Genomic DNA, 14,791 nt, shown 5'->3' with positions numbered 1-14,791 from the left:
CTAGACCCAAAGATCTCAGGTATTAGACTGCTTTACATGAGCACCAGTTTTGTTACAGGTGGACACATTCATTTGTTAGACACAGGGAGATTAAGGGATGTGTACAGAATCACAGGATGTTGAGAGTTGTTCCCGAGACCTGGTTTTCCAGCTTAGAGGTAGACTGCTCTAGCCCTAATGCTACATCCTCTCCCCAACTTACTTGCATGTTCAGCACATAAGCTTTTACTAGTCTTTACATGAAATTCCGTTGTAGAGGCATGCGTGGCGTTGTAGAGGCACGCGTGGTAAAAGTAAATGCGTTGTAATGAATGCCATGTAATAGCATGCGCTGCGAAAGCTATGTAGTAATGCCCGTGTCACGCCACATCCCCTCCTCCCCCAAGTCTACCTCCGCACTAACAATCCCTCTAGTCAGGGCTTTAACTGGGCCGGGTCTCACCAGTGCTGAGCACCGGCAGTTTTTTAAAGGAGGCCTTGAAACGGGTCTCTATTGGGCTCCATTTTGTGCACAGGCGGTATGTTTTTTTCCCCAGACTGCAGAGACGCAAGCACATCGTGCGCGTGCTCACCTCAGTAGGCGAGGTAATGCCAGGTGAGTTGTAAGAGGGAAATCCTTTAAAGAGTCATTTTCTCTGTATTTCCCTTTTTTTAAACGCAGGAGCAGCAACATTGCTGTGGTGTCACCAGGGCTTTAAGTGGAAGCTTTTCAATATTATATACACAAGCCATAGTTGCTGCTTATTTCGCTACTGCATCCTCCTGAGGTGTGAGCCGGGAGAGATGCGGTATTGTTGGCCATAATTTGCACTATTTGCACATACGTTACATTTTTTAACTCTTACCCAATTCCTGGTTGTATTGTGGGGTGATATTCTTTGTTTTTAACTGTAGTTTCACTCGGAAACAGCGCAGAAGTGTTGGGGCAGTGTATGCGCTTGGCACATGCGCGTTGATGCTGAGGGAGAGTTACGAGCAAAGGACCAATCACGCAGCACTAGGGGCATTTTTAATAAGCAGGCTGGAGCGAGCATGCAATGGACATGCGCAGTGGGCGCGCCGCAGGCGAGCCCAAGGCAAGCCTGTCTGCGCCCGTCCACGCTCAGTGTCTGCCATGCTGCTCGTTACCCCCCTCAGGTGAGAAGGATTTGGTCTAGAGCCAACTGCTTGATTTTTCAAAATCAGACTTTATTGCCCACGTGTTTTGAGCTGGATAAGCTGTTAAGAGGAAGAGGGCACTTAAGTCTGTGTGGGTCCGTGTGGGTCCTGCAAGTTTAATCTAAATAGGTTATCCCGGAAGGAATCAAGTGGCCCTGACACCTCCGAAGAATTGCCTCTTTCTGATCCTCCCGGCAATTCCAACTGTGAACAAATCCAGGCTGGTCTGATTAATTGCAGATCCCTTCCCAAACATGCCGCTGAAATCTGGCTGCTTCTAAAAACCTATGAGTGGGATTTGCTGTTAGTGACAAACTTGGTTGAGAGAAAGCTCCAACCCCGACATTTATCTTGCCATTCCCATGGGCTATAGAATGGTTAATAGAGCGGATAACCGGCTTGGGGGGGGAAGGCCTGGCCATAATCCTAAGGGAAGATTGGGAAATCTCCTATAATGAAATGGAGGACCTGGGGCCTATAGAGGCCATGTCCTTTCACATCAAATTCTCTAAATACCATTCGATGGCAGGGCTATTAATATACAGACCCCCAAACACCGCGGCCTCTTATTGCCCATCATTGTTTGACTGTATTGCAAACCTCTGTACGTTACTCCAATTTCACCGTGCTTGGTGACTTCAATGTACATATGGACACGGTGAGCTGTTCTTTAGCCACCTTATTAGGAGATGCTCTAAAAAGTTTAAATCTGATACAAAAGATACAATCTCCCACTCATACAGCTGGCCATTTTCTGGACCTTATCTTCACCAACACGGCCATTAAAGTGGAAGAGCCTATACCTGTAACCTGGTCGGACCATATGTTGGGTCATGTTCAGGATGGGCCTTAAGCGCTCTGGTAATTTCAGCAGGCCCACTATAGAGAATAGAAGAATTTGGAGGAAGGTTACTCCTGCTTCAATGAGTGATGAACTATATAATACTTCTCCCGTTTTTTCCGGGAATCCTACTCTTGATGCTCCCCAGTTTTAACTCATGGATGACTCCAGCCCTTGACAAAATAGCACCGATTAGACTTTGTAAAGAGCACCTTGGTTTAATACGGAGCTTTGCATGGAAAAAAGTCGCTGTAAGAGGCTGGAGCGAATCTGGAGAAAGGACTACGATTCCTCAGCTAAAGGGATATACAAGGCAGCATTTGAGGAAATGTCATACTTTGAAACGCAGGATCATGAGAGACTATATGGCAAATCAAATTCTGGAGGTGGATAACTCCTAGGGAGATTTTTGGGATAGTGGAGAGTTTTATGAAACCTCAGTCTCTAAAAAGTACAATCCTACCTTCTCTCACATTGTGTGAGGAATTGGCTGCATTCTTCCACAATAAAATCATGACCATTTATTCGACTGTCGATAAGTTGGACATGGAGATAAATGTTTCTTCAGATAAATGGTCAGACTTTCGCCAGTTTGAGAAGGAAGCATCTTTGAAGGAACTAATGAAAGTAAAGTCTGGTTCTCCTTCTGACCCTTGCCCGGCTAGAGTTCTTAAACTTCTAGCCCCTATAGTCAATAACACCTTAAATGCTCTTTGGAACACTTCTCTGGAAACTGGAATTTTCCCATAGACTGGAAGAAAGCCTTTGTTCGGCCTATCCTCAAAAAAGAAGATGCTGACCCAGCAGAGCTAAAAAAAATTTAGACCTATTTCTCTGCTGCCGGCTCCAGCTAAAATTCTAGAAAAGGAGGTCCAGAGGTAGCTTTCAGACTTCCTTGAATCCTATAACCATCTTCATGACTCCCAGTCGGGCTTCAGGGCAGGATACAGTACAGAGACTGCGCTCCTAGAGGTCGCAGAGTCAATACGGGAATCCCTGGACATGGGAAATTTTGCAATGCTCGTGCTGCTAGACCTCAGCAGCATTTGACACGGTCTCCCATAAGATCCTCCTGAATAGGCTACATCTATTAGGAGTTACGGGGACCGTGTTACGCTGGTTTCAGTCTTTTTTGGAAGGTAGATCACAGCAGGTCTTTCTACATCCCCATGTCTCCAGTTCTACGGCTATGTCACAAGGGGTCCCACAGGGATCGGTACTGAGCCCGTCATTTTTTTTTGTGGAATATTTTTATTAAGTTTTTGCAAACCAATAAAACTCAACTCATCTCGTATCAAGCTCAGCAGGAAATTAGTACAAAAGTATTGCAACAGTTCAGTACAGGCACAATTGGGACACAAAAACGCTCCATATGCATCATACAGTCGTTCCCATCCCCAACCGCTGGTAGCGAGAAGATGGCTATTCTTGGTCACTGAGTTCAGAGTCTGACGCATCGTGGGGGTTCACATATATTTCCTCTGTAGATATTCCACCTACCCCACACCTGGGACCACTTTTTGGGGCAACCTCTATGCATATATACAGTTTTTTCCAACCACCATTACATAGTCCATGTCCTGGATCCATTGCGCCAGGGTAGGCGACTGCCCTGATCCCCATCGCTGGGCTATATTACGTTTTGCCAGCATGAGCCCCAACGTCACCCAGAGCTGTGTCACTCTTGTGGTCTGTTTGTTCCCAGATATTGAGGAGACACCTCCGAGGCTCCGGGAGCGTCAGGACTTTGGTAACCTGGGAGAGTGTGTGCAGCACCCCCTTCCAGTAAAGCGCTATGACTGGGCACTCCCAGAGGGTGTGAAAGAAAGTTCCCTCGTGACCACATTGCCCAAGACATTGTGGGGATTCCGCCCGTTGCAATTTAAATAGGAGTGTGCGGGTGTAATATGTGTGGTGCAGAATTTTGAGTTGGACCAGCCTTAGTCTAGACGATATGCCCACCTCTTTTGGGGAGGAGAGCGCTGATTGCCACTCCGTCTCATCTAAGTCTCCCAGTTCTGCCTCCCATTTACTCAGAGCCCGTCATTTTTTAATGTCTACCTTGCTCCTCTGGCGTCCATTGTTGAAAAATGGGGTGTCCGTGTTGTCTCATATGCAGACGACACACAACTTATCTTCTCCTTCAAAGAACAAAGCAAGAATGCCTTCACAAACTTATTAGAAATGTGCCCCTACGCCATCACATCACTCCCCATTTGCGCAGCCTGCATTGGCTCCCTGTAAAGAAAAGAGTCATGTTCAAAATTCTGGTATTCAAACTACCCCCTAAGAAAGAGAAGCACCCCCTTGATACTTTGCCAAAACCAACAGTCAACTCCAAATTTATGCCCAGGACTGAATTGCACCATCCAACTACAACGAGCACTAGCGCGGAAAACATGCCTGTAGATAACGACCGGAAAGACTGTAGCAACTCAGGGAAAACTGGAAATAAAAAGGACAAACCGAGTCCGGGACGCATAGTCATCACTAATACAAGATTAACAAAACTCCAATACTAGACAACACTAATGCCTCCCCGCCTCTGCCTTTAGGGTCTAGCGAGGGAGCTCCCAAGATGGAACACAGCCCTGAACGTGTGCTGCAGTCTGAGATCTTCACAGATTAAAAAACTGGATTTCATCCCCCACTACGTCTCAAGGGGCAACCATGACTTCCTCAACAGAAGTGTCCTGTTGAAGTTATTCAGGGCTTTACCTACCCTGAATCACATTAACTCCAGGGACATCAAAAGCATAGGGTTCTACCAGAATCAGCATTCAGTGGAACTCCAAGAATCAACCACCGCCACATTCACTGACTCCCTCGTCACTGAGCAAATCTGGCAGCAGAGGGCTTCATTCGGAAAATGGGGCATTGAGTTAAAAAAAGATCGACCCCCACGTTACCCCAGTCCTTTACACATGCCCAAACAACCAGCGGTCCTGTTAAAAGGTGCCAAAGGCCCGGACAACCAAAGTCTTTTTCCAGGCATAGACTCCACGGTAAGGTCAATCACAATCACCTTCGTTCACCCTGAAGTCAGTCAGCCCATTGGACTCCGGCAATTCAACAAGCCTGGAATTCTCCAAACCAGGGCATGAAAAAATCCTAAAGCCGCCACAAATTCATCCAAAGGCTACCAAATTTGCTCCTGGAACGTGTTCGGCCTTGGGACAAAACTAGAAGATCCTGACTTTGTGGAGTTTATTCTACAATACAAAATACTCCTCTTCCAGGAAACCTGGTTAACAAAATCCACTCCCCTAGTAGGATACAAGGAATTCCAGAATCCGGCCTCAAAGGGGACTAATCGAGGGAGAGCAAAAGGGGGCCTTTCCACCTTTATTTCAACTGAGATTCCTGGATCCGCCGTGTCCATAGATCTTGATTCCCCTGGCTGTTCTGCGTCAAACTTGACACCCCTCCTTTCAATAGCTTATTGATCATAAACACTTATATTCACCCTGCATCGAAACAAAAACGGGCAAGCATCGATCTATTAGCTTCTCTTGCCACCTTAAAACTTGCTTACCCCGACGCAAATATCATTTTGTCAGGTGATTTTAACATGTCTTTATTGCAAGAAACAAATGCCACTAGGCGGCATACTCTAGCTAAATCTCGACATGACACTCTCGGCAAACAATGCGCAGCTCACTTGTATGACCTTTCTCTGAGTATGCTTAACGGGCACAGTCCATCTGACATCCCAGCGGCATACACAAGGGTCACTCAAAAGTCAGCTTCAATCATAGACTACTCCTTCATAGACCACAATCTTGTTTCTCAGATAAAAAAAATTCCAAATTTTGGATAGAGCAGAGAGTGACCATCAACCGCAATCCTTCACACTTCTAAGTAATAACATTAATCCAACTCCCACTAATGCAAAGTCTCAAGAACTCCAATGCTACAACCTCAAACGCCTCATCTGGAAAAAGGACAATATCAGTGACTTTATGGCTACATGCATGAGCATCTTGGAGAAACAATCTCGAACCATCCAGCATCCGGGCCTGGGAGACATTCACTATTGAACTAAATCAAAATTGGCTATTGGCAAAAAAACAGGTAAATCGTTGGGGGAAGCATGGTTCACCAAAAGCCTGAGAATCCAAAAACAACAACTGAACAAAAACCTACGAAAATTAAGAACACAGGGCTCACCTCCGACTAAAGATCAACTGCTTTTAATCTAACTCTAAAAAAGATCTTAAAAAAAAAAAAGATTTTAAGGCGGCCAAGAAAGCATTTAAGGAAAATCTTTGGGCGAAACTCCACTATTCTTGCAAACAAAGAGACTCCAAGCTTTTTTGGAAACACATCAACCAGCTAACTAATGGCAGGCATCGCCATCACAATTCGGACATCATGGAGGATACATGGAGAGCCCACATTGAATCACTATACAATGAAATCTTCCCAGGCTCCACTGACAGCGGCTCCCAACTCAGCAACAGAGTCACCACAAGAGACCCAATGAAAAACAACTTCCCCTCTGATTCCGATTTCCCTTTGCGGATCCCTAAAGAACAAGTACTGAAAACAATAAAAAAAACTTAGATCCGAGGGTGCCCCTGGGCCCAATGGCCTACCGAATGCCTTGTTCCGGCACAATCCATCATTCTGGGCAGATCTGTCCCCCTCTTTTCGGACATTCTAACCTTTAATATGATCCCTGAATCCTGGAGGGGAAGCATTCTGAGCCCAATATACAAATCGGGTTCTCGTTCTGATCCTGCAAACTATAGACTGATTGCGCTAATTGATGTGGAGGCTAAAATTTATGCATCAAACCTGCTGGTTGATCTAGAGGATGGGTGGCGCGAACAAGCCTTATTCCCCCAACACAAACTGGTTTCAGGGCCGGGATGGGCACCTTGACTAACATTTTCGCAGTAACCCTCATGGCCAATCAAGCCCTTAGCACCTCAAGGCCACTCTACGCTTGTTTCATCGACCTCAAAGCGGCCTTTGACAAGGTCTCAAGAGTCAGGCTATGGACAAAAATGCGTAACTGGGGCGTCCCAGCAAAGTTGCCATAATCAACCTGTACTCCGAAACGTGGGTCCAGATTAGGATAGGAGACGGACTCAGCATCACCAAGAAAATTCACACACTTACAGGCTAAAACAAGGGTGCGTGTTGGCACCATGCCTTTTAAACATCTATACCGCTGATTTGGACGAGCATCTTCGGTCAATCCAATGTGATCCTCCAAAACTTGGTAATACACCTATATCCAGCCTTCAATATGCGGATGACATCGTTTTACTGGCGCAAACACCAATTGGTTTGCAACGATTAATTATTGAACTCTGAGCCTATACCACCTTGGTCCATCTGACCAACCACAAAAAAACTAAGGTGATGAGCTTTAATAAACATCATAACGCTAACCGTAAATTCACCTGGATTTTGAACGATAACCGTAAATTCACCTGGATTTTGGACAAACGACCTCTGACTGAGGTAGACTCATACAAATATCTCGGCTTCCAAATTGATCGCAGACTCACTTTTAAGACCCACATGTCTCAAGGTCATACGAAATCTAAACAGCTGTAGTTCGCTTTCAAAACCTTAAAAAACAAACTTGCAGGGGGCTCCACTGGGCACTTATTAAAGGTTATAGCAGCAAAATTCCTGCCCTCCATCTCATATGGCACAGAAATCTTGAATGGCAAGGATGCTATAGGCTTGAATTTGGAACAGTCAATCCTCTTTAAGAAGCTGTTCGCAATTCCGACACATTCCGCAAGCTCAAATTCGCCTAGAGTATGGTTTAAAAAAAAATCAGATCCCTGACAAACAAGGCACCCTAGTCAAGTATTACTGGAGGATGCGCAACGCAGAGGAAAACACTCGCACATTACTGTTGGGCGGAAATTGAAAAGCAAGCAAGCTTCACAAATTCAATTTTCAAAGTTCTGAAGGCTTCCCTCTCAGCTCTGAAGTTGGAGGAAGCATGGCTTACAGCCTCCACCTACTCCTGCTTCAAACTATCGGTCAATAAAGCCACAAAACGGCTTTCCATATCACTAGACAAAATTGCCTTAGCAAAAAACAAACATGCCTGGGCCGTGATTCAGTCATATCAGAGGCTGCAACCCCAACCCTACTTGCAGGATCACTTCTCTGCCGAGAAAAAACATTCTCACTTTACTAAGGCTAGGGTCATACCCCTCAAAGGACCTGACCCCAAAATGGAAACAAGCATGGCAATCAACGGAATGTCGCCTGTGTGGAGCTTGGGATGAGTCGTTACTGCATCTACTATGCATCTGCCCTGCCCTGGCAGAAAAGTGCAAAAAGGACCTCCGGGAGATCTTTAGGACGGAACAAATAAGAACTTGTAGAGCAGCAGTGATTCACTGTCTTACAGGCTCATCCATCCCACTGTCCTGCAGAGTCATAAACTTCCTAAAAAAACGCAGCAAAAGATTTGGCCAATACAGAATCCGCTAACTAACTTACGCTGTATTAGACTAACTGGTTTCAAAATTCTTGTTCAAATGTTATTTTTATACTTTTTATATTACCAATCACAATGTACATTCTTGAAAGTTTTATTTATGGTGGTATTCTCCACCCTTTTAAGGTTTTTATGAAATCAAATAAAAGTAGATTTCTTCAGTAAAATGGACACTGCTCACAGCGCTGTGGCGTGCAAAATCACAGTAACATTCATGCACGCGCACACGACATTCAATACATTTGCTTAATTCCTTAATGTCCTCTGAAGTCCCTGGGTTGCCTCCCGACAGGCCTCACTGTCGCCGCCTTCCACCTCATCCTGACTCGAATCGAGCGCTGCCTCGCTCTGCCACACCCTCGCGTACACTGTATGCGAATCACACGGTGTGGCACTCAGCAGGCCCTGTCATGCTACTACGTGTGATCGACTGCAGGCGGGCAGAGCAAGATTTCGGGGGGGGCAAGTCTTCCAGTCATAGGCAGAGTGGCTGTAAGAAGGGGTGAAAACACAACAAACGCCTCATTAACGAGTAAATGGTCTTTTAAAGACCTGTGAAGTACTTGGGTCCCGCTGCAATTAAACGGAGGCCAGCCCGCGAGGCTGTCTCAGCCGGGCTGACATGAGGGGGGGGGGGGGGGGAGGCGGCTGAAGCCAGGTGAGCCCAATGGGTGTTGCGCGCCTGATCGACGGTACTGGACCCTCTGCCATCCCACCAAGCAGACAGTGTTGCCCCACGAGTACCGGTACTCTTTGGCCAAGGAGAAGTTCCGGTACCCGACATCAAAACATTCAGGAGTGCCACCGGCGAGTACCGCCCATTAAAAGCGCTGCGAATCCACCATTCTCACAAAAAAAAAACACAAACTCCTCGATCCATTTAAAAGAATAATTCAAATTTGGCAAGAATAGTTCTAAATTCTAAAAAACACATTTCAGTTAGACTTATTTGTAAGACAGTAAGGCCACAAATCACTAGTTCGGTTATTATCTGAACCCGATTTCCCCTCAGCAGGGGCCTGAATGTCGCTTTCATTCTGCCCAGTTTTAAAGCATGTTTCAGGAATGAGCACTCGGGGCCAGTGGGGAAGAGGGACAGCGGCTGCAGGACAAGGCCTTACCGTAGAAAGAAGCTGCTGCTGTCTGTAAGAAGCCCAGTGCCAGCAGCAACCGGAGGGCAGCTCTCACGGGACCCATGGCTGAAAGACAAGAACAGAGTTAGAGAAGGCCGGCCCGACCCCCCACCTACCCCCGGCAGCCCTCAGCATCAACATGCACAGGAAGGGCTCTGGAACAGTGGGGCGCTCGATCCCCAGCACCCCAAGCATCCCCGCCATCTGACCCCAGTGCCTGGCAAGGTTCGCACTGCAGGGGGGCCCGGCTGCTTTCCAAAACGGGTCGTGACCTCCCGTAACGCAGCCTACCTGCCGTCACTTGGGGCCTGTGATGGGCGTTCCAGAGTGTGAACAGGGCCTGTTCCAACAGCTGGGGGAAGCCTGACCCCCCGGGGGTACACACAGGGGCTGATGCTGCACCCGGTGTCACGGAAGAAAACGGGATTCAGTGCCAGTCAGAGGGCGTGTGCGGGCACCGCGTCACCCCACTCACAGAGATGCCGTGCCAGCCGGGTACAGGGTCAGTGCGCCTTGCACCGGTGCTGGAATTCCATTCAGTGCTGTACAAAAATATGTCTATAACATTATATAGAACAGTTGGGGGGGGGGGGTCGCGGTGAACATCTCTCGTGTCTATGTCCTCTCTCGGACACCGTACAGACAGGATGAGTCTCTTGCCCCCCACTGTAGTCTCCTAGCAACTCTACTGACATGGTGAATCTCTGACCCCCGCTGCCCTCTCTCAGACACTGTACAAACAGGGTCAAACACTTACCTGCAAACAGGATAACTATACGCTGTGTGGCCTCTCAGCTGCTGTGCTTTCTAAGTGGCGCTGTACAAAGACAGCATCCCCTTCGTTTTTATAGACCCAGTGAAGTGACCCCCGTAGTCACACCCCCTCCCCTTTCACGTGTCTCAGGGAGGGTGACCAACCGTACGTAAATTTCAAGGACCGCCCCTTATTTGGATCTCTTGTCCGTAAGGAATTCTTTCACGGACGCCTTTTGTCGGTAATTTCGGCCATTAAAGCGAGATGGCGCACCTGCTGCGATCCTAAGGGCCTGCAGCAGCCCCACCCCCAGTCGGTGCAACCAAATCCCTCCCCTCACAGCAGGGTCAGAATGGGACCAATCACCATAAAGCCATATATTTTTTTTAAAGTCTTCACTCTCACTTAACTATATGTTCTTTAGGAAGTAAGGTGCCACATTTCAGAAATGAAATAGGAAGATCTTATATAATTTTTAAAGGGACCTTTAAATGACTATGCAGGTTTTTCTACCGATGATTTTGGGACATGAGTGGCAAATCACTCATTTTAAAACACGTTCGGCCTATATAACTGGTGAATACAAAGGAATGGCAGCCAATTCGATATCGGGCAGGAGGGATGGGCGTTCTCCTCCAATACATTTTTAGTAAACGGGGTAATAAATAGTGCATTTGAAAGTACACCGACTTTTTAGTAAACGGGGTGATAAATAGTGCATTTGAAAGTACACCCGACTGCTAATTAATTGCCTAAACTTGATAGGATTTAACAAGAGAATTTTACAGAGGGTTGCGGAGGGCTAAGGGTCCACTTCTTGCTAAAAATAAGGTAAATGTGTAATGAATTGAATAGTCCATTTTATTGGATTCATTTTTGTCCTGAATTTTGACCTCCTGTCCTGAATCTTTGTCCTGAATTTTGACTCTTTGTCCTGAATTTTTACACTCACCGTCCTGACTTTGCACCCAGGCCAGCTGGTCACCCTAGTCTCCCGGGGTCTTGCATAATTTCGAGGCACTTCGCCCGTAATTCCCCTTCACCTGAAACCGACAACCAGAGAAAGACGAGGACACTGACCAGGCTCAGTGACACAACCACGACAGGTGCGTGAAAACACTGCACAGAAGCTGAGTGAACACACCCGGCTGACGAGGTGGGCCCAGCACACTGCATATTAACATCACAAGAGTGGCACTATAGTTAGTGCTGGTTTTTAGAGAAGACAAGGGTACCCCAATATGTGAACCTGGGGTGGTAAAGGGTATTTAGAAAACAATGGTTCAGGTGTGGCATTAAAGGTCCAAAGCGAAAGTGACCCAGCAGGGGGCACTGTGTTCTAAGGAAATGAAATTAATTCTGGAGAGAGCAAAATAAAAGATATACAGAGGGTCATGTAGGTCAAAAAATGATAGACATTTATTCACAATTCAGTTTAGTATTCAGGTGCTCACACAATGGGTGAAAAGAAGCTGACCTGAAGGGTGATAGTGAAGGTTTAAAAAGACATCGCATTGACAACAGTATTATGAGCTCCACAATTGATTTACAAAGTTCAGTTCAGTTCAATAACTTTATTCGGGTAACTTAATACCCATAAAAGCACAACAATTGATAAAACAAAATGAGTAGTTAGCAATACACATTAGGCAAGCCTTTACAATAATATCTCTATAACAATTAATACATTTCATAACATGTTAAAATGTTAAAAGGAACTTCATTGGTAATAAAAATTACTATTAGGAAAAATACTATGCCAGCTAACAATAGTGCAAAAATAGTCAAGCAGATGGAGGCTCAAGGGTCAAGCATGGTATTACGTACTCTAATGGCAATTCTTAGAAAGGTACCTATGCGAAATGTCAACTCCTCAACTACCAGGGAGACTAGGCATATATAGGCATTGTTCAGACTAATTGGCCTTCTCTTTTTGAAAAATGGGTTTAATAGCCACTTGGTATATTTAATATAATACTTCCAAAGAATAAAAAATGTAAAATTGATTGGCCACTCACCCCATCACAAGGACATGGTATATTATCGAGATTATGGTGATGACCGAGAGGGAAACATAATGCATATCTAATAATTCCTGCCCTAAGGCGAAATAGTAGACTCCTTTCCCAGTGGCTCATGTGTAGGGTGAGGTATATGGGTAAAAAGTGACAGTCCTGTGCGATAGACATATATCTAAGAACAGAGGATTTCTTGGATTCCAGGTCAGTTCTTTCTTCGTTGTATAGAAAATACAACACATCTCTGAGCACCTTTTTTGGCACAGTGTCGACTGTTGTTGGTTTTAGGAAAATATTTCCTTTGTTGACACTGCACAGGCTTTGATATACTATGCTTAACCAGGGGATTTCCATCCCTTTATAATACAAGAGACAATCACTGACGATCTCTCTGGTGAGGGAGGCAGCCTGATTTTTCCATATCGATAGCCAAAAGAGGGCGGGACGGGCACGGATGAAATCCGATATAAAATTAAGATTAAGTTCGCTATGACAGATATATTGTGATGTAGAGATTGGGGTGCCCAATAGTTTCCTGCAAAACCTGTTTTCCTCCTGTTGGATGCCAGGACAGTTAGCAGAACCCCAAATCTCAGCCCCATAGGTCGCAACAGGAATGCATTGTAATTTAAAAAAAATTTAAGATGGCAGATATAGCACCATTTGCCTTTGGACGGGGAAGGCTAAGAATTGAATTGATGGCCTTTGAGAACTTGCTCCTGTAGTGAGCGAAATGCTCAGTCCAAGAGCCGTTCGCAGCAAAGACCAAACCAAGATATGGGAATGCACATGTGCTTGTCAATTTCTGGTTACCCACTGCTATAGAACTTAGCTGTCGCTTCCCAGGGCCACAAGACATTAAAAATGATTTTTTAAAATTGACACATAGATCCAGACTATCCATATGTTCGACAAAAGTCCGTACTAATCTGCGGAGAGAATTCGGGGTGCGGGCTATAAGAACCGCGTCATCTGCATATATTAGTACGGGAAGACTTTTGCCATTAATCAGGGGGACATCATGGGTCGCGGTTTTAAGTGAATTATTCAGCCCATTGATATAAATAATAAAAAGGAGGGGGGGGCCAAGACACAACCCTGCCTGACCCCCCTTCCTACCTTAATCGTCCCTGATACCGCGCCACTCATGTCAATCCGCACCTGCGCCTGAAGATCTTTATGGAGGTGGGCTAGGAAATATACTAGGGGTTCGTCCAGGCCATAAGCCAATAAAATTGCCCAGAGTTTGGACCTATTGACGAGGTCGAACGCTGAAGACAGGTCCATGAAGGCCATATAGACCAAGGATTTCCGTGCTATGGTGTATTTCCCAATAACCAAGTTAAGATTGAGACATTGCTCAATGGTGCCCACCTTGCTACGGAAACCTAACTGGCAGTGCTCTAAAATATTGTTTTTCTCTGCCCAGGTTAAAATTTTATTATACAGAACTCTCCCTAGGATTTTTAAGGTATTGTCAATTAATGAGATTGGCTTATAGTTACTGGGCAATGACCGATCTCCTTTTTTAAAAATTGGGACTATAATACTCTTGGCCCATGTGTCCGGTAAAGTTGCATATGTTAGACTGTTAAAAACATTTAAGAGTAGTGGGGCCCAAAAGTCTGGTTTCCATTTGATTAAGGCAATTGGCAGCCCATCAGGACCAGGTGCTTTGTTCCCAATGCTCTGTTGGATGGCCTCTTCTATGTCCGGAATGGTCCACTTAATAGCAATAGAAGGGCCATAATCCTGTTGCTCAGGCTCTGATTCTGGGGCAGCGTAAATTTGTGAAAAATGGTTTACCCAGGTCTCGCTTGATATGTTACAGCTAATGGGGGTAAGTAGCTGATCCATTGATCGGAGCTCCCTAACTGCGGACCAGAAAATGTTGCCCTTTTTTGAACTAGGTATATAGAGTGGAAAACCCAATGTACCCTTGAGGGCTCGGGTAAATTCAGATAAACTGGTAACAGAGTGCCTTCAAGGGATTCTTTTCAAAACAACTTAGTTGTACAATTTACAGTTATTCAATCTAAATTCGAGATATAGCTGTAAATGAGGTTTCTTTCAAAATATTTGTATCAAAAGTTTATACACAACGCATTTGTCATATGTATAAATGTCAAATCACCATGACTGAAAAGAGTGAATACATGAAGAAATCAGTTCCTCAAAATAAACTCGTAATCAAATAATCAAATGAAGCAAAGGTGTGTAAAAAAGAAGTGAATTTTATATCAGTAAATGGTATTCAGGGTACCTAAAATATCAGCAGTTATACATATAATGGAAGGAAAGAATACATTCAATGGTTCCTTCACTTAACAATAAATCAAACACTTTTTCATCACAGTACTCAATAGTTGTGGAAAAAAGTGTATCAGTCGACTTTTCGGTCTTTTATTG

General features: G+C 45.2%; 1 protein-coding gene across 2 annotated transcripts in view; it reads right to left on the bottom strand.

Moving 5' to 3' along the window:
• Window positions 1–10,477, bottom strand: part of LOC146859091 (myeloperoxidase-like) — a 122,120-nt gene extending 111,643 nt beyond the window's left edge. The window contains exons 1-2 of one of the 2 annotated variants that reach the window (XM_085649744.1): window positions 10,368–10,477; window positions 9,599–9,676 (exon numbers count right to left, since the gene is read on the bottom strand). In XM_085649744.1, the coding sequence (XP_085505870.1) occupies window positions 9,599–9,674 (76 nt within the window). In that variant the 5' untranslated portion in view covers window positions 9,675–9,676; window positions 10,368–10,477. The remainder of the gene's footprint in view (window positions 1–9,598; window positions 9,677–10,367) is intronic. The other variant, XM_085649743.1, reaches the window with a different exon arrangement.
• Between the last annotated feature and the right edge of the window lie 4,314 nt (window positions 10,478–14,791).

This window comes from Triturus cristatus, chromosome 3_2, assembly GCF_964204655.1.
Source record: "Triturus cristatus chromosome 3_2, aTriCri1.1, whole genome shotgun sequence".
Lineage (NCBI taxonomy): Eukaryota > Metazoa > Chordata > Amphibia > Caudata > Salamandridae > Triturus > Triturus cristatus.
This window is presented reverse-complemented; position numbering and strand designations above follow the sequence as displayed.